Consider the following 20,707-nt stretch of genomic DNA (forward strand, 5'->3'; position numbering starts at 1 on the left):
GTTGTAATTTCACACACAGTGACGTCATTGTTTGCGCATGATTTACCGTATACATCGACTGCCAATGATCGTGCGTGTAGTACTACACAGTTACTGTCATTGATCGTGCATTTAGTACCACACAGTGACTGTCATTGATAGTGGGTGTATTTTCACACACAAGTGACTGTTATTGAAATTGCATGCATTATAACATATTGATCGTGCGTGTAGTACCAAAGACAATGAATGCCATTGTTGGACGTGCACTACAACACACTGTGACTGTCATTGATCGTACGTGTATTACCATGCATGACTATATTTGATGTTCATTTTAGCGCTCTGACTTCAATGTCAAGGAGGTGATGGACACCTGGACGCTGCAGATGAACTATCCCACCGTCATGGTGTCTCATAGCCAGACGGGACAGATAACCCTCACACAGAGCAGATACCTGCAGGATCCCAAGGCAACGGACCCTGGCAAATACGTATCCCCTTTTGGGTAACCACCTTTGATGCTTGCCAATTTAAATGATTAGCACTTAATCGCGTGTACTTTATTATTGATGTACATTTTGTATTTATTGAAATGAATCCATTAATAATAGTGCTACGAATGAACCGATTTATAAACATTTTAAGAATTTAATGACGATCTTTTGTATATTTCACGTGCACCACTGTTATGACACGTTTATGTGATATTTCGTGCGCAGTATATCACAACAAGTATATCAGAACATGTACTGTTTCTTGCCTTCAGTTACAAGTGGTATATCCCATTCACGTATACTACTAGCTCTAGACAAAGATTTAACGTGACATCTAACGACGTCAAATGGCTGAATAAAACAGGAAATAGCGGTACATGGCATTACTTATTATTTAAATGTGACTTTCTTTTTTTTATAAGAGAAGTTTCTTTAACTGTATTATTATATATGTGGTGTAAAGTACGCAAAGCCTTTTTTTATTTAAAACAATTTATTTTATCTTATTATATCTTACCAATTGCACATATCAATTCGTGTTTTGCAATATCTCTACATAATGGCTGAGTACGGCCGGCAAAAGGAACTGTAATTACTTATACATAACAGTTTGAAGAATGTGCGCGTTTTAATATTTGAACAGGATTAAAGGTATAGATTATTCACGTTGATATATAAAGGATGAACACTTAACAAACTGATGACGTTACGCACCAATCTGTGTAGTTCTAACAAATGGCTGAAATTGTTTTAAGTTTAAGTTCAATCCTTTTAATAGGTTATGAGATAGATTATATACGGCATATTTAGTGACAAGAGGACAATAGACTTATATGCGTTTATAGTATAGCATTAAACATTATGCTGTCACTGTGGTTGTTTTGAACTAAATATATCTGCCATGGCACGTGGTCACTTTAACATGAAGGCCTGAAGAATATGACATACACGGCATCACATCAATGACACCAATCGGTTAAAAAGCAAATGAATAATGGTGAATTACATAATTTAATAAAACAAATAAGCTACATTACGTAATTTTCAGAACAAATTTAGTCAAAGCAGTCAACATTATGAGGTGGGTGATATTTCGAGCTGGTTTCAAATTCATCTCGGAAACATATACGCAGGATCTATAGGTGGATTTTTACTCAAATTAGCAATAGTAAGATTGACTCATTTGGATCTACTTGCGGGGATTTTCCCAACTGGGAAAGGTCAAATCATGAGTTAGACAGCTGAAAATCTATTTCAGAAGTTGTGAATGACACCGACATCCTGGCTCCAGGTGTGGGATGGGTGCTAGGCAACCCGATGCAATACGGATATTACCGAGTGAATTACGACATTACAAACTGGAACATGCTTATACAGCAGCTCGTCACTGACCACAAGGTAGGTCATCTTTGCATCTAGCTACTAGAACACGTGGTGTTTAACTCACGTTTAAATACGTATACAATTTAAACATGTTTAAACTAAACTTTTGATTTGTAAATTAATTTTGAAAGGACTGTTCATTTCGAATTATTTCAAAGGCATAGTATTTCTGGTCCACAGTATCATAGTGGTTTGCTTCCAAATAAATTGTTATTCTTCGTCCGTTCCATTTCATTTAACGAATAACATACACCGATAATGTTATGATTAATGGAAGATTAAGAGCGCATTGTTCACAAGTTCTTACATTCCACTGCTATGTGACTTCTAGGTAATTCACGCGATTAACCGCGCGCAGATCATCAACGACGCGTGGAGCCTTGCGCAATCCGGGGACCTTGCGATGGAGGTGGCCCTACAGACAACCAACTACCTGGATAAGGAGCGCGAGTACGTGCCCTGGGCGGCCGCCTCCTCGCAGCTGTCCTTCGTAAACTCAATGCTAGCCAGACACCCGCTTTACGGTTCCTTTAGAGTGAGTATAGCTTCTGTAGAATTCATATATTTTTGTTTATTCCATCGATATCAGGTAGCCGTTGTATGGCTCTTTCAGGGAGAATATAGCGTTTTTGGAATACAGATCTCATTCGTCACCTCAAAATTCATCCCGGCACCATCTGTACTGCTTTTTCAAGGTAAAAATAGCGTATGTGGATTAAAGCTCTCCTTTTAAGCCCCATTCTACCAGACATCCGCTTTACGACTGCTTCAAGGCGAGAACATTTTATAACAACTGACACACATTGTTTCACGATTCTAAGCGTTCATTCTCTGTTTGCAGAAGTTTATGCGGAACAAGACTGAGGACACATTCAACGAGCTGACGATGAACAATACTAACGCGCTTCATCTCGATTCGTAAGTCTCCTTTGTATTCCTATACTCTAATACCAATCTGATTAAGCACGGGATGAGGCAACGACTACTGCAATGACGGAACTATGCCGCAACCTGGGAGGGGTTAATAAGTAGTCCGAGGAGTGGGCACAGTCTCTTTCTGTGCATCCCACTGCCGACAAAGGGAAACCTCAAACTTTTCGAGAATTACCGGTCCATCTGCCTAAGCAGCCATCACAGCAAAGTCATGTTACGTTTCATTATTTACAATACACACAGTAAGACTGAGGAACAGCTGGTAAAAAACAGGCTGGATTCAGAGCTGGGCAGAACACAGTTGAACAGATCTTAAACTGTAGAGTCATCATTGAGAAACACGTGCAACGCCAACGTGAACTCTTCCACAACGTCATCGACTTTAAGAAACCTTTCGACCGCCAGTGGAAGGATTCAAGAATGAAAAACAAGCTGGTGCAAATCATCCAAGAACTTTACGGAAACGCCAGCAGTGTAGTACTTTAACGTGGATAGATAGTATAATACTTCAGTACATCAGTGGGCGTCCGTCAAGGAAGTCTGCTCTCCCCCGTTCTATTTAAACCTTTTCTTGAGAAAATTATGCAGGAGACCCTAAACCACACCCGTATCACCATCGGTGACATAACCAATTTGTACATGAGATTCGCGGATGACATGAACCTCATGGGTGGCACCAGCAGTAAACTCCAAGACATCACCAATATACTCTAAGAAAGAGTAGGAGCATACGGGATGGAGATCAGCACGGAGAAGACTTGAAAGGAGAGAAGCTGTAAAAAGTGACCAGCGTCAAGTACGTGCGGACAACACTGCCCAAGTATGACACCAGTTTCGCTGAGATCCGAATAAGAGTTGAAAATGCGAACGCAGCGATGGCCAAACCGCTCAATTAGCTTCCCCATAAAGTACAGGCTTTAGAAGTTTCTTGCAGAATCCATTCTACTGTACGTCTAGGAGATCTGGATATTTCACGCGGACACAAAATGCAGGATAATGCCTTTGATCACAAGAGCCTCCAAAGAATGCTCTTAATTTCATACATGCAGCTTAAAAACAACTTTCGTTACGTGACGGCAACACTTGTTGACCCACAGGAGAACGTCCTGGCGACCGTCAAACGATGTGGCTGGTTTGTGTCGGGCGGGGCACGATTCTCTGTACAAGAATGTGCTCCGATGAACGCAAGAGGGTGTTCTCCGTCGACGCCTTTGGAAGAAAAGCTAGAATGACACTTTGAAAGAGTGAACGTTATTCCCGATGGATGACCTACTCTCAGCGGCCCACAACAGACCTGACTAGCAAAGGATCTCTGAGTATTCGTCCTATATATTGCCCCAACGGCTAGACCGGTCAAGAAATGATGCTTATGATGATGATGACTCTTATTAGATACAATAACATTTAGCGTTATCCTACCATGTCCTTATGACCGCGACCAGATATGACTACGATAAAAGTAACGAACAATTAAGATTTTATGGACTTTATAGTCTGGAGCGTTTTCAGACTTGGAAAATCAGAACACAAAGATTGTTCGGTAAGGCATTGCTGACAGTTAGGTTTTAACCATTATCTTCGTGAGAGTTTCAATCAAGATTTTCCGTTTGGACTTAATGTGTGGCTGGACGGTTTAAAATAAAATACTATTTTTTCTGTATTGTGAAAATGACTGTTGGATTGGAAATGCTATAACAACATATAAAACAAGATGTGTTTGTGAAACACAATGTCCCCCTATTTGACGTTTGACTGTCAAAGATGACCTTGACCTTGACCCTTCACGACTCAAAATGTGCAGCTCCTTGAGATGCATATGCATGTCAAATATAAAATTGCTAGCTTCAATATTGCAGAAGTTACATTACATGAGCAAATTTGACCCATATATTTGACCTTAAAGGATGACCTTGACCTTAACCTTTCACCACTCAAAATATGCAGCTCCATGAGATACACATGCATGCCAAATATCAAGTTGCTATCTTCAATATTGCAAAAGAATTCATAAAATAAGCGATTTGGGCCACATATATTTGACCTCTGACCGTGAAGGATGACCTTGACCTTGACCTTTCACCACTCAAAATGTGCAGCTCCATTAGATACACATGCATGCCAAATATCAAGTTGCTATCTTCAATATTGCAAAAGTATTCATAAAATGAGCGATTTTGGCCACATATATTTGACCTCTGACCTTAAAGGATGACCTTGACCTTGACCTTTCACCACTCAAAATGTGCAGCTCCATGAGATACACGTGCATGCCAAATATCAAGTTGCTATATTCAATATAGCAAAAGTTATTGCAAAATGTTTAAGTTGGTGCATTGCAAAAGTATTCATAAAATAAGCGATTTGGGCCACACATATTTGACCTTTGACCTTGAATGATGACCTTGACCTTTCACAACTCAAAATGTGCAGCTCCATGAGATACACATGCATGCCAAATATCAAGTTGCTATCTTCAATATTGCAAAAGTATTCATAAAATGAGCGATTTTGGCCACATATATTTGACCTCTGACATTGAAGGATGACCTTGACCTTGACCTTTCACCACTCAAAATGTGCAGCTCTATGAGATACACATGCATGCCAAATATCAAGTTGCTATATTGAATATAGCAAAAGTTATTGCAAAATGTTAAAGTTGGCGCAAACCAACCAACCAACAGACAGGGCAAAAACAATATGTCCCCCACTACTATGGTGGGGGACATAAAATTCGGGTGTTAAGCGTGTGTATTGTGTGGTAATATGGCATTCATGAACAAAGGGTTGATTTGTTTTTCTAGTATTTAGTCTTAAAAGTACATTTACATGTAGTTAAAAAAAATGTTATGCAGCTGTCGTCGCGCTTTCTTTACGCTGTCGTAACCATGAAGTTTGTATCCTTAAAAAAATCAGAGAAAGTGCTCCATCTATGAGTGTATCTCAATGTGTTACCATGGATCGCTGATTGGTTGCAGGTACGTCCGTTCCGCCATTACTGACCTCGCTTGCACATATGGGATCCAGGAGTGCATTAACGAGGCCAAGAGGCTGTTTAGGCAATGGAAGAATAACCCTGATGATAACCCGTAAGTATAGTTACTCAGGAAGTAGATAAAAAAGGTTAAGGTATTTTTTATTATAGTGTCACCCCTATTGAAAGGGCCAGCCAATTTGGCTTATGAGACACCTTTGCGTGTATACCATGTACATCCCAACTCCTATCACTATGCCAGGCGCCAGGCGGATAGAAGTCGGTAACCATTCATGTTTAACGCTCGCGGCTCACGAGCCGGCCATATCGGAACAAGTCCCATGACAAACATCCATCCTTCGATAAACGCTCCCCATGGGGCTCGAACCTTCGACCTCCCGATCCTAAGGCGGACGCCTTATCCACTAGGCCACGGCGATCGGTCAGTAGCAAAGTAGATTGATTGCCGCAGACGTGATTATAAATTAACTATATTAATTATAATAATTTGAGGTATCGTTCCCATTAACTATGCTATGTAATGTTAAAAGGTTGTGTTTGCATTAGCAATTCTACGTGATTATTGTGATGACAGCATTGACCATGCTATGTGATATCGCATAGTGGTGTTAACTTTAACATGTGACGATGTAGAGTAGTATTCACATTTACACAGCTATGTGAAGTTACTGGTTGGTGTGCTCATTCACATAGTTATGCTATGTTGCCGGATGTTTCCCACATTGACTTTGTTAAATGATTTCATGTGATGTGGCGGTAAAAAATGAATATGCATTCTGATGTTGCAAGGCTTGGTACAGTACACGTGTATTGTTTATGAAATTTTACAGGATGGTGTTCGCATTTACTTTTTTATGTTGTGTTACAGTGTTTTCACACACAATGGCTCCGCAATTGGATGTTACATGGTGGTGTACACATATTATGGGATATTGTAACGTGAATCAGTGCGTGAAAAATATCGGGCATTTTTAATATGCTTATTGATGTTGAAGGGTTGGGTTGACATGAACTTTTATATGTGATAGTTCAGCGTTGGGTATATATTGTTCATATGCTATAATACGATTAAGTTAAGATGAAGGGTGCTTTTTTGCACCTATTTACTTTACGTTGTGATTAGCCATAAATTGCGCGTGTTTAATGATGCTGCATGGTGGTGCACAGCATAGATTCATGACGTTAGGTGATGCTGCAAAGTGATGATGTTGCACGTTTTAGTACTGCAAAGTGTGAGATTTTGCTGAAGAGTGATCTTCAATTTACTATACACATTGGCCATGTTATGTGATGATTGATCATGTAATGTGATGCTGCAGTATGTTGTACGGCGCACATTTAACAATCTGTGTGATGCTGCATGGTGGAGTATAGCAAAGATTGACTCTATATTGTCACACATTGACTCTGCTATGTATATTGAACATGTTATGTGATTTGTATTATTTGTGTCCTTCATATGTTATCTTATGTTGCATGGTGGTTTACTGCACACACTCACAATGTTAAGCGGTAGTTAAATGGTGTACACTGAACACATTTGCAATGGTATGTTATATTTCAGGGTGGTTGAGTGCATACAATTACAATGGTATAACATATTTCAGAAAATGATGATATACTGTTAACATTGTCCAGATTACATGTATGTGATGTTTGATTTGTGGCGCTCTTCACAAATTGGCAATGCTTTGTGATGTTGACTAGGTGGTGTACTGAACACATTGATCTCGCTTTTTGATATTGGTTGGTGCTGCACACTAACAGACAATGCTATGTGATGTTGCAGGTGGTGTACTGTACTGCACACATTGCCCTTTTTATGTTATGGTTGCTAGGTTTTGTACTGCATATATTAGCCATGTCATTTGATGTTTTCTGGTTTGTGTAACGCAGACACTGACCATGTTATGTGATGTTTGCTGGTCTCCGTACTGCACAAATTGTCCGTTTTATGTACTGTTGCACTGTGGTGTACAGCTTACATATACAATATTACATTATCTTTTCTGAGTTATATACAGCGCACATAGAACAGGCTTTTTGATATTGCTAGGCGGTATACTGCACACTATGACCACGTTATGTCATGTTTGCTGAGTTGAGCACACATTGGCCATGTTATTGAATGTTGCAGCGTGGACCCAGGTATAAAGAGCACAGTCTACTGTACGGCGGTGGCTGAGGGGACGCTAGACGACTGGGAGTTTGCGCTTGCGCGATACCGCGTTGAGAACCTGGCTGCTGAGAAGTCGCGTCTCCTTTCGGCCCTCGCCTGCTCCCGGGAGTCGTGGGTGCTGAGTAGGTAGGTCCTTAGGCAACGAAGAACTTTTGTTATATCGTTCACATTGGTAAATAAACGTGCTACTTGAATCCCATACACTGTATTGCGTATTTTGGTTACATTTGTTCAACACGTATCCATAACCGCACACATTATTCTAGCTTATGAATCTACTTCGATATGTACAATACACTCAACACCCTTTAAACTTTTCTCTTTGCTGTACCACCCACAGATACCTTCAGATGGCGATAGATCAAAGTAGCCAGTCCGAAATCCGGCGCCAGGACGCAGTCTCCGTTATCGTCTACATATCCCGGAACACCATCGGGAGGTAGCCTTTTACGATATGCATATTTTGACAGTTTATTGTAATTTTTCTCGTAATATTCACACAGCTGGTTTAACATTTACACTATACCGGTGCAGTATATTTGAACTTTACATATTTAAACTATATATATTTATATTTATTTATTTATATTTATATTTATAAATAAAAAGATATACGTTTTTGTGGAATTCATATGAATATCCTATTTCAAAAGAATTCCATTTGTCGAAAACACGACGATGTAAACAAGAAGAGGCACAGCGACAAATGTCGAGCTGTCTGTGCCATAATTTAATCGTTACCTAGTATGTTCATCCCGTCTTTTTGTTGCAGGTCGCTGGCGTGGGACCTGTTCAGGGATAAATGGGACTTTTTCCTCAACGAGTAAGTAATGGTTTGAGGCGTCATGTATGCTGGTAAAGATGAACTCAACCTACAAAACCTTAAATTCTCACATATGTGAACTATTGGATTTAATTTTAAAAAACTATTTTTTTGGCACTGATAAGCAACAGCTTCGATGTTCAGTGCTTATCGAAATTTGACATGTTTCTATGCAGCAGGCAATTAACACAGTCCAATAAAGTAGCTTTCTAATTCAGCGTAGTTGTTGCATCTGTACATTAGTTAATTATAAGTTATAGTGTTTCAAGCACGGCGGAATGCATACTTATAGGATCTGGCATGAGTTGTCATATCATACCATATATTATTAAACGAGTTCAGTAATTTTGTTAGTAAGCGAGCCTTTGGCGAGCTTACTAACACATTTCCTGCACGAGTTTAATAAAATATGGTATGATATGACAACGAGTGTCAGATCTTTTTTATCACATGCTTTTAAATAAGCATATTACATAAATATTTACGCAAACATAATGATATAAATCCCGAATGTTGTTTACATTTCGTGACGTCATTTGACGTTGCAACGTCATTTCAGCAAAATAACAAAATGCGATTGGTCAATAAACGCAAACTAAGCCAATGAAAACGCTTAAAAATGTTGTATTACACATGTGTAATATACAAAAAATATGTAATGGTTGTATTACATGGAAAACATGGTATAGCATGTGATAAAATTGTGTTAAATGCTTGCGATTACACAGAATGTTGAATTTGAGTGTTGTTTTCAGACCGAACATATTTAATAAAATATAAATGCACAATAGCTGTTTGTTTGCAGACACGGTCACTCTTTTTACATGGAAGACCTCATAAACTTAATAACGTCCGAGTTTAATACTGAGATGTCGTACACAGAGGTTTGTTTGTACACATAACATGTGTACAGGACATCACTCACATTGTGTAGTGTAATGACTCTATACTAACATCGTGTAGTGTAATGACTCTATATAACAGGTTTACACTGACCTGTACAGTCATAATACCTCTAATATCGTGTAGTGTTTTTCTTCTTTATAACAGACTGTTTACTGAACTATGAACATAATACTACTCATATAGTGTATAACAGTCTGAACACATTACATACATGAAGTAATGTATAAAATCATGCAGTTATATACCTCTATATAACATACTGTACATGTACGATGTACATAACACAACTAACATCGTGTAGTGAAATGCCTCTATGGATAACATACTGTACACATAACTATGTACATGCCATCATCACCGTCGGGTAGTGTAATACCACAAAATAACATACTTTACATTGAACCAAGTACAGGGCACCACGCATATCCCGAGTTTAACACTTTTATATACTTGTAGCATACTGTACACTGAAGTACAGGATACCACTCATATCGTGTGGTGTAAAACCTTAATATAGTAGAATGTACACTGAACATTGTACATGATATCACCCACGGCGTGTAGTGTAATAACTCTATTCTGGACACTGAGCTGTTCATAGGATACCACATTTTTGTAGTTTAGTACCTCAATATAACATACTGAACACAACTTATTTATAAGGTGTATCTTTACTCTTCAATGTGGTTTTATATACTGTAATACATTAACTTGCATTTATATTATGTACATAACACAATTTCCTGTAGAGAAATACGTCAATTCAACGGACTGGATTATGATTGTTGCATAATAATACTTACTTTAGTATAGTTACTCTATTTAACGGGCTAATCATTTAACTTTCATTCGTAGCTAACGCTCGGGTATGTATTCCTTACGATTGCTACTGGGGGTCTGTCATATATATGTTGTACTTAATTTGTTGAGTAGAGCAGACTGTGCACCACTTACTGTGCACAGATACTTCCGTAATATTGCAGATTACAAGCTAAGAATTATGCACATCAATAGCATGGTCATCTATTTAACTGTGTACTTGCAAACATGTATTACATAATACTTATATGGATGTGCACACATATGCTATTATCTACTAACCGTGCATCATGTTTTAGTTTTGGCGGAGGCTCGTTCGGCTTCACGAATCTGATCAGCGGACTCACTTCTTCCTTTAACACCGAGTTTGACCTGAGTCAGGTAGTTTTTGCGGCTAATAGCAGTGTGACCGTGTGATCATATGTATCAGTATAGAGTCTCTGAAACCGAACTTGTATCCTAGTGACCATGTAACCAGAATTTCTTATTGGCCTGAAAAGACTGTATATGACCAAGAAACCTTATGGAAGCATAATAACCATGTTTAAAGACATATACCTTTATAGTAGCAAAGTGACCGTGTTCCCAGAATACCTTTTTAGAAGCTTCATCTTGTAACACAGTGGCGATGTTACCAGAAATATACATTGCAGCAGCTAAATATGTAGCATAGTGACCATGTTACAAGACATATACCTCTATTAAGGCTTCATCTTGTAGTATAGTGACCTTGTTACAAGACATATACCTTTATATCAGCTTTGTATTGTAGAATAGGGACCATGTGTCCAGTCATATACCTTTATAGCAGCTTAATATTGAAGCTTAGTTTCCATGTTACTGTGCTTGTAACGTACTGAACACGTGACCATTCTTATAGCGTAATGACCATATAATTATGCTTATGGCTTTGTTACAATAGATCCATGCTCGTAGCAAAGTGACCATCAGGCGATGATTTTAGCGTAGTGAGTTTTAAACCGTGCATGCAACGTAGGAAGTTTCTACATCTACCATTTTAAACGTAAAAAGACACACTAATTACCGCGTATTAAGGTTTACTGACTACTCTTGCTATGCAGACTATTTTGCAACACCAATTAATTTGTACGCGTGTTTTCAGTTTTACAAATACTTTTGATGTTTAGGAATTAGGATTATTAAGACATCTACTTTAATCATTTATACGTTTTATAAACATATTACCCCCTGTTGAACTTAAGCCTTCAAACTCAGTCACGTAGCGGTGTCTGCTGCTTTTTACCTGACATGTAACTACTGCATTAAACTGGAAGGTTACACAAAGAATATGTAGCTAGGGAAATGTGTATACTCAAACCGTTACCGGAATGTATCATGGCAACTGTGTAACCGATTTCATCAACCAGAATAAAAAAAGATAACGGTGTAACCACTTCATACTTACAAAATGTTTTATGGTGACTGTATAACCACTTCCATCTACCAGAATCTATTATTGTGACTATGTTATCACTGTATATCACTAGAATGTGTGATTGTGACAGTGTAACCACCGTCTACTAACAGAATGCATCCTTTTGAATTAGTTACTACTGCCCACTACCATGAGGTATCATGGCGAAAGTGTAACCCCTTTCCATTAATAGAATGAATCATGGTGACTGTTACAGGGGGGTGAGGGGGAAATCACGTGACATACACAATTTGGTTTTCCATTCCGAGACAGGTATTTTTCGCTTTTTTGTACCCTTTATGTATTAATTGTGTAAATGCCGCTTACGTTCCAGACATATCTGCAAGAACGCAATAAGCGTCTATTTCGTATTAAAATTCGCTTCATATCTCGACTTAACTCCTTGCGAATTTTCTTAGTGGAGCTGTTATTCGGTCACCCTGCTAAGAGATTTCGCTGCGGCATTAAAAAAAATAAATGAAGGGAACAAAACGGCGAAAAATACCTGTCTCGACATGGACGTCGCCATCATCTGATTACGCCTTCTGTATTAACAACTATTAGCAACTGCCTTCTACAATTCAACGTTGTGAATTTGTAACAAATGCTTATTACCGAAGTGTGATTTGGTGCATGTGTGTTATCGCTGTCATGTAGCATTTTACTTGTAAATCAACTTACCTCAACCGGAATCTAACATCGTGAATATGTATTTCATGCATACTACCGGAATTAGGTCAGTTGAATGTGTCACCATTATTTCTCGATCGGAATGTGCCTTTATGAATGTATTGTCATGGCTTTGTTAACACTGCCCATTATAGGAATATAGCATCATAAAATTGCGAACTCTGCCAACGTAAGAAATATAGCGTCATGTCTGTGTTACAACTGCCAGAAAAGAAAAGAAGCACTGCATACTTAAGAAATGTAGCGCCATGACCGTGTAACGACTGCCCGCTACAGGAATGAAGCATCGATGTCTTGTGAACACTGCCCGTAACAGAAACTGTATATGCTAACCAAGTAACTTCTATCAACAGTTACCAGATTTGCTGTGATGAACAGTTAAATGTAAAGTTGATGACCTCCATGCTGTAGAATAGTCGAATCGAACAGTATTCTGCTGATTTCTTTGCTAAACATACTCTAGCTTTTACATTGGGCTATTATTATGCCAAATTAGAATGAAACGTTAAACTATATACTTGTATTTTGACAGGTATGTGGGTATTTAGCGGTTACAATAATGTATTGACGTCAATTTCGTTTAGTTTGTTAAGTAGTAGTTCGGAATCCTTAAAAAAAATAGTGACAACTTCATTTATCGATCATTGTCAATTTGATATGCTTATTTTAAACTGATGATATACTCCCAATCAGAAGACAACATGAACGTGTAGCATACTAAAACACACACTTGATGTCAGTTGTTTGTAGTACTAGATCACAAGCTAGCCAGAGAGGTTAATCTTGTAGGCATGGCCGAAATAGCTATTTTCCCAGAAACATCCGAGAAGGTTTGGCCTCTTCTAAAACGCAAAGTCGGTACCTGGGAGTTAATACAGCGGACGTTCTAGCTAGGCACGGGCTTGTTTGTAACACTATCTCCGTTTTTGAGTACATCTGATAATGGACGTACATGGCCACTACATTGTTTGTATCCTCATTCCCGTAGTTAAGCATTGCTGACGACGGACTTGCATTGTCATCTGATTGTTTTTTCTCTGGTCTTCGTTGTTAATCGCAGTCAATGACACACATACATGGCCATGTGATTGATTGAATCCTCAGTAGAGCTCGGGTGATGACGGACTTCTATTGCCATGTGATTGATAGAATCATTTTTGCCGTGGTTAAGCTCAGGTGATGACGGACTTACATGGCCATGGTAAACTTCGTTGTGAAGTACAGCCGATGAAGAACTTTAGTCGCCATGTGATTGTCTGTATCCTGATATCCGTTGCAAAGTTTATCTGGTAACAGACTTGCATGACCATATGATTTTTTTATCCTAATGTTCGCCGTGTTGTACAAGTATATCGCATGTTGATCTATTATCACCCGCGTAAGTGATGCACATGCTTTGGCTGCGCGATGGTATTATTTTTTCAGCGATCAGTTTGATCAGAAATAATGTTTTAAACACCGCATGGACCATTGTGGCGTGCAGACGTCATGCTTTTAGATCCTCGCTGCGTAGGTTTAGTTCTTCAACACTTCTAACACAATCTTAAATGCAATCCGACGAGTCCACTACTCATTTTATTCTGTATTGATGTATTACTCCTTACTCTATTCTGAACATCACAGGCACGGCCGGCAGCTGTACGCCTTTACTCGGCTTATATCCGGCGTCACGGACTGGTTCAACTCTCCACAGAAGTACCAGGAGGTACCGTGCGCATGCGCATAAAACCCACATGTTTCTTGTCATGATTCGGTGTGCTTGACATTTTATTTGTTTTCGTGTCCCCTATAATGCCCAAATTAATGTTATTACAAAATTATCCTCCGTCAACTTGTACACGACGTTATGTTATGTTTTATTTCATATGCGGTTCTGTTAGACGTCTTCTGAAGATTCTTCTTGTGCATATGTTGCTATCTCAGGATTAACTCATTTCACTCGTATATTCACTTCCTTTATTTGTGTAATTTATGTTCACATTCATATATATAATATAATATCATTTAAGTAGCTAAATTAGTTTTATTTATTTATTTAAATAGCACGTTACGTTATTATAAACATTTCATAAATTGTCATAAATATTGTAATATTCCAATAAACGATGAATAAAGGATTATAAAATACGTACAAAACTCTTACGTCTTCAATTAATAGCATCGTTATTTTACCAACCACAAATAGTCAATCATAACATGTATGGGTTTTTTTAATACACGATGTATTACAATCACGTGGTTGTATTTTTACCACGATGAGTAAATTCTAACATATGTGTTTCTTAATTCACTATGTATTATGTGTTTCTTAATTCACTATGTAATACAATTACGTTGTTAATGTTGGCAGTTGCAAGCGTTCATAGCGAGCAAGAATGATCTTGGGTCCGGAGCACGTGCGTTCGATCAAGCGCTTGAGAAAACCCGGAGCAACATCAAGTGGATGGTAGCAAACGTCCCAGTGATACAGACTTGGTTGCAGAGTCAGGGCTTTTAGACGCAGGTAAAACAAGAAATTGATATATTATTAAGCATTCTCTATCGGTCAATTAGCAACGACCCGGTGTACTGGTACTGATGCGTAATAATTAAACGACGTGGGCGTTAGATAAGGTTGTTTATTAGGCAATCAAACGACAACGGTTTTTTTAACGATGATTAGAATTTTTTTTTTTATATAACATAATAGTATCTATATTAATGCCACTCAAATTATACATTTATTTTACTGTGCTGTGTTTAGATACGTGATGTCTTTTATTCATGCATTTCATTACTTTTTCAACAATGATTATGTTCGGTAAGTTTTTTGTTATAATAAGTAAGATACTATGTTTTGAGCCAGAGCTTGAATTATTTGTTTCTGTTTGTAACGTTATTTCGCTACGTGTTTTCAGACATGTGACCGTCCGTCCAGTGTCCACCACTTTGGAGTCGTGTGTCATCATGTGCCATTAACTCTTCGTGTACACGAAACTTTTGTTTAGTAAAATTGGTTTAAGGCGTTTTATTCGTTATAACTTATAAATACAATATAGGTTTTTGATTTAGCGTGTAAAGCATGTATTTGCAAGGTTTTGTTACACTTACAACAACAAATGTATACATAAGAGCGATGCTAAAATATACGTTGATACATGCTATTATTGGATGATCATCGTCAAATGGATGAATATTGTTGTGATAAGTCTTTTATAATATTTTTAAATAAATTGAAAAACAAATTGTACATGGCTTCATGACATGCTGCTACACATCTACGTCATCTTAATCACGACATTTAACTACTACTATTGATTCTTTTTAATATGTACATATCTGTTGTTATTGTTACTGTATTGTTATTTGTATGTATTTCAAATCTTATATTATACAGTACTCAGGCTTTGTCATGTGTGTGTATAATTTCTCGGTTCTGAACATTTTCGAAAACGATGTTTTCACAGATTCTTTAGTTATGTGCTACTTACGCTGAAAAAAATGATTAACGTATATTTTTCAAAACTATTGTATGAGACATTAAAATGTCACGTAATGTTTTTGAAACACTGCTAGAAATGTCCGTACAATTAAATGAAAGGTTTCTATGATTCTACATCAGTACAAGCCCAGAATAGTCTTCTTTGTGACTGTAAGTGGTGACTTGTTGAACAAGTTGTGTGCGCCAACCAATACTATGCAATAATTGGACGGTTTGTGTTTTAATATTTGGAAAAAACGGGCTTCATACATGTGCGTTAAATGTTTCCCATATTAGACTAAGAAGACCGCAAATGTAAATCAGGGACGACACTCTCCGCATTTATTGACTTTTGTTAATGGCAGTCTATTGTTATCGATAACTAGGCTCAAAGTTACGTCCCTAATAAGTTTGTGCAGATTAAACAGGCTAATCTTGGACGAAACTTTTCGCACATGATTTAAGCCCGTAATTTCCGAAGACTGGTTGAAATATCCATAAGATGCCGACACCACCATTAAGTAGACTTGCTCCTGGCGGGAAGGTCTTCAGTGGTTACATGGGGAACTATTGTGATAAGTATGTTATGTCATATATATTTAGTCAGACACGTGTCGTTGTAATTTGGTATCACAAATAAAATGATAGTTACCACTACTGGTGTTTATTGTTATTGCAGAATGGCCAACGAACATGAGAACGTGCAGTTTTTAGAATAATAGCATACAACTTTAAGAACATTTCAGAAACCTCACGTTTTTAAACTACCCAATATTTGCTTATTTGAAGTTTTTTTTAAATATGTCTAAATGTATAAATATTGAAGTATCACTGCGTAGACCATATACACAATGCGGTTCCAGTTACACATATGAATGTAGCAATAGTAATGAGTACTCAATGTAACATGTCACACTATATTAAACGATTTTCTAAACAACTTCAATGTAAAGGCAAGAGCCACAGAAAAAATAATGAACGCAACAATTTGCGCTTAGAGACCCTCATAACATTACCTTGTTTAACAGGGACTGTGTAATCGAATTGATTAAAGCGATAGGTCATATGTAAAAAGAACTCGACACGAATCAAAATTAAATTATTAAAGGACATCATTTTATCGGGTCTTATCCGTTTGCATGTATACTGCCAAATGCCAACAAACATGTTAAGACGGTCTTGAAATAACCTACCCAGCAACAGAAAAATTGAATGCTGACATGTGCGTTACCAGGGGAATACATTCAAAAACATTACTCATTTACATATGTATCTACACTTAATTCAAAATAGTACGTTATCCTGATAGAGTACAAATCTGTGGACGTTTTCTTTTAATTTAAGTCGTAATACAATGTTTTGGTACTTAAATATATGTCTTTCTTCAACCATCTTAAAAATCACAATTATTTCTATCATGAAAATCTGTTAAGTACAACATTCTTAGTTATGAAAATATTCTGATAAATTATATTTTATAAACATTTTGGGTTTACATGAATAAAAGATGGACACATTCTTCGAAATTATCTCACACAAAGTACAAATTGCATGGTCATTAATAGTTAAAGCGATAACGATATGCCATGGCAAAAAGTAACGCACAAGTCATGAACTGCATTTTCCTATGATTCGATACTATATCAAATATGGCATATAAGTGCATTTTAAGAGTTTCATATAAATACAATATCAGAATATAACATAACTTCATCATCCAACGACATTCATAAATGATCATATTTTGGTTTGACACAAAATTTGTTTAAAATGGACACAGTTTCAAGTAAATTAAATGTATACAACTAATGAGTCAATGAAAGCTTTGGACATACTCAATACATATAAAGCATTGTGCAATCGAAGTTATGAACATTATGATTGTTAGTGGTTCAGTTTAAATGACATGTTAACGTGTAATATACACTGGAAGTGTGTTGTTCTTAAATTTTAAATATTCGTTTCCAAACATCTATAAGATTAAATGCAAATCTTCACACGAAAACAAATTATAATGACATAATCAACCATTAAAAAGTGTTCCGACACAAGTAAAACAGCTTACCTATTTAACTGGTGAATATTTTTAAACATTAAAGTAGGTCTCTGTTACTTTAAGTAACGAACATGTCTTCAGTAACAGTCATGTAATTTTTTTCACTGGTGGTCAAACATATCCTCCACCAGTTTCATATCACAGGATAGAATTTGAAGCATCCGCTTTGATTTACCAACTAACGTCGGTTGTGTGACTTTAAATAGTATTTGATCGTGGTCAACCCAAATGATATCCGGCCTAGATGGCCACTGAAAGGACTTCTTCTTATGTTAAAGAAAGGAAATTTCCTTTTTCTTTAACATTGACAAGCTCAGTATTCTTATTACTGCCATTGCGTTTATCTTGAATCTGCATAGGCGACGTGTTAGTGTCTTCATTTATAGTGAACTCATCCATCCATGTTTTAAATGATGTTTCGGGATGGAAACACTCTTGGCAATAACAACTTGTGCTACGAATTGCGATCATAGAGTTACCTTTCCCTTTGACTGCATGTACTTTAACTGTACCTCGTACTGGTTTCAGTTTCAACTGTGAGAGTGCGTTAGCCTTTTCTTGACATTTTGCAGTTTCAACAATTACACATTTCACATTGTTCATGGTGCTGAATTCTGACTGGGTCCATGCGTAAAAGTCATCCGAATCCTGAATATACACCTTTCCCGATTTTGCAATTTTGTCTGCCATTCTTTTGACGGTACCACCGAGACCGTCAACGGGGCCTTTGCCGTGCGCGGCCTCCAAATAATTCTATGTTGCGCTAATCTTGTAAGTCATTTTGTGGTTCGCAACTGCATTGATGATGACTTTGTTTCGATATTGGGAGGTAGGGCTATGTGTCCAATAGTGAATATGCTCCATCTGTGGGTTCAATGATAGCAGATCAGGGATCAACTTGTCGACAAAGGTAAGAGCAGTTGAAGAATTATGAGACATTTCGTCAGAAATGTATACGAAAATATTGTGTAGCAATTCGCTTGTGTTAAATTTGTAATACACCACTATCGGATGTAATGTAACACTCGTTTGGTTCCAGTAAGCTGATTGGATTTCCTCTACCGATTTGCAGGCATAATTTCCACTGAAGTCCCTGTGGACGATGCAATGATTTTCATGTAAGTTCTCTTTTAAAGTTTTCATCTGGCTGTATTGTGTTTTGATTCAAGACACGTGTTCTTCAAACTCACTGCTTTGCTTTTTAACATGCTCAACAAACTCTTTTTTGTCATATCAGAGTTGACTACTTTCATTTACTGACTTCTTCTTTCCTTTAAAGGGGCCTTTTCACAGATTTTGGCATGTTTTAAGGTTTGCCATTAAATGCTTTATATTGATAAATGTAAACATTAGATCCAAAAAGCTCCAGTAAAAAATCAAGAATACAATTTAAGAAAAGGTAAAAAGTAGCCCTCAGCAGGGCTCGAGCCAGTGACACCCGGAGTCCTGGAGTAAAAACCAATTAGACCGCTCGGCCATCCTGCCAAGTATGTATGAGAGACGTACTGTATACTACATATAAGCAAACTTCGTAGTTTCACTAAATTAAACGTCAACAACAGAACTCGCCAAAGTATTCAATCGTTTCGCGTTGCAACGCTTTATAATTTTCAGGTTTTTAAATCGTCAAAAGATGCATATAATAGCTATATTAGACCATGGTAAATGTTCAGTATTACTGTTTCCCCACAAATATCATAACTAAAACAAAAATTTGCGAATATGAAACAACTTTTTTCAATTTCGTCAATTCACCAAATCGTGAAAAGGCCCCTTTAAACTCCATTTGAACTCGTTGCCATTGACTAACTACAGTACTTTTATTTTCATTCACATTGTCTTTAATGTCTTTAATCAGTTCTGTTCTCCAACATCTTTTCTCCCTTTAAAGGGGTATTGATATGTTGTCGCTTTACAGCCTTCAGAGTCAGTGATATGTTCTGATGCTTAAAGCATAAACATGTGCCTCTTGTTATGAGAGACGTGAGGATAATATGTTGCGGCCTAATCCTGCAAAACGAAAAGAGCGACATCTAGATACTTGGGGTTTCGCTGATTAACTTTCGGTAGAGTGTTTGCAATTAATCTGTCATAACCCTCTTGTGTGTCTTTGTACCTGCTTTATTCTTAACGAAGTCAGCTTTTCCTGGCAAATTTCTCGGGTTGTCATCGCGCTCAAAGAATGCAATAACTTTGTCTCTGTGGTGTGCTACTTCTCGTGTGCGTTTGTTATTCGGTAGGTCAACATTCTTATTCTTTATCTTCGACAGAGTGTTTCTATACATTCCAGTTCTACCTGCAAAGTGTCTAAGTGTCCTATATTTCTTAAGTACACTTCCAACAACTTTTGATTTTTAGAAGCCTTTTTTTCAATGGTGCTTTCTTGGCCGATGACTTTATTTCATCACAAACTGCATTGCCATTGGCAAATATTAATTCTTTGTTTACTGTTGTTTCTTGATCCGGGGTTAACTTCATTCCTGTCATGAGCTTTCGGGCTTAAGATCTTGGTGTTGTAGGGCTTCTACATGCTTTTCGTTTCTCTATTTGTA

General features: G+C 37.4%; 1 protein-coding gene across 2 annotated transcripts in view; it reads left to right on the top strand.

Annotated features, from left to right (window-relative positions):
• LOC127865583 (aminopeptidase N-like) overlaps positions 1–16,756 on the top strand; it is a 37,658-nt gene extending 20,902 nt beyond the window's left edge. The window contains exons 13-24 of one of the 2 annotated variants that reach the window (XM_052405434.1): positions 321–487; positions 749–849; positions 1,735–1,874; positions 2,191–2,394; positions 2,701–2,777; positions 5,771–5,881; positions 7,925–8,092; positions 8,307–8,405; positions 8,739–8,789; positions 14,263–14,344; positions 14,990–15,142; positions 15,537–16,756. In XM_052405434.1, the coding sequence (XP_052261394.1) occupies positions 321–487; positions 749–849; positions 1,735–1,874; positions 2,191–2,394; positions 2,701–2,777; positions 5,771–5,881; positions 7,925–8,092; positions 8,307–8,405; positions 8,739–8,789; positions 14,263–14,344; positions 14,990–15,136 (1,347 nt within the window). In that variant the 3' untranslated portion in view covers positions 15,137–15,142; positions 15,537–16,756. Of the gene's footprint in view, positions 1–320; positions 488–748; positions 850–1,734; positions 1,875–2,190; positions 2,395–2,700; positions 2,778–5,770; positions 5,882–7,924; positions 8,093–8,306; positions 8,406–8,738; positions 8,790–10,813; positions 10,896–14,262; positions 14,345–14,989; positions 15,143–15,536 lie in introns of both variants that reach the window. The other variant, XM_052405433.1, reaches the window with a different exon arrangement.
• Positions 16,757–20,707: the final 3,951 nt, after the last annotated feature.

Source organism: Dreissena polymorpha, chromosome 2 (genome assembly GCF_020536995.1).
Source record: "Dreissena polymorpha isolate Duluth1 chromosome 2, UMN_Dpol_1.0, whole genome shotgun sequence".
NCBI classification, from domain to species: Eukaryota; Metazoa; Mollusca; class Bivalvia; order Myida; family Dreissenidae; genus Dreissena; species Dreissena polymorpha.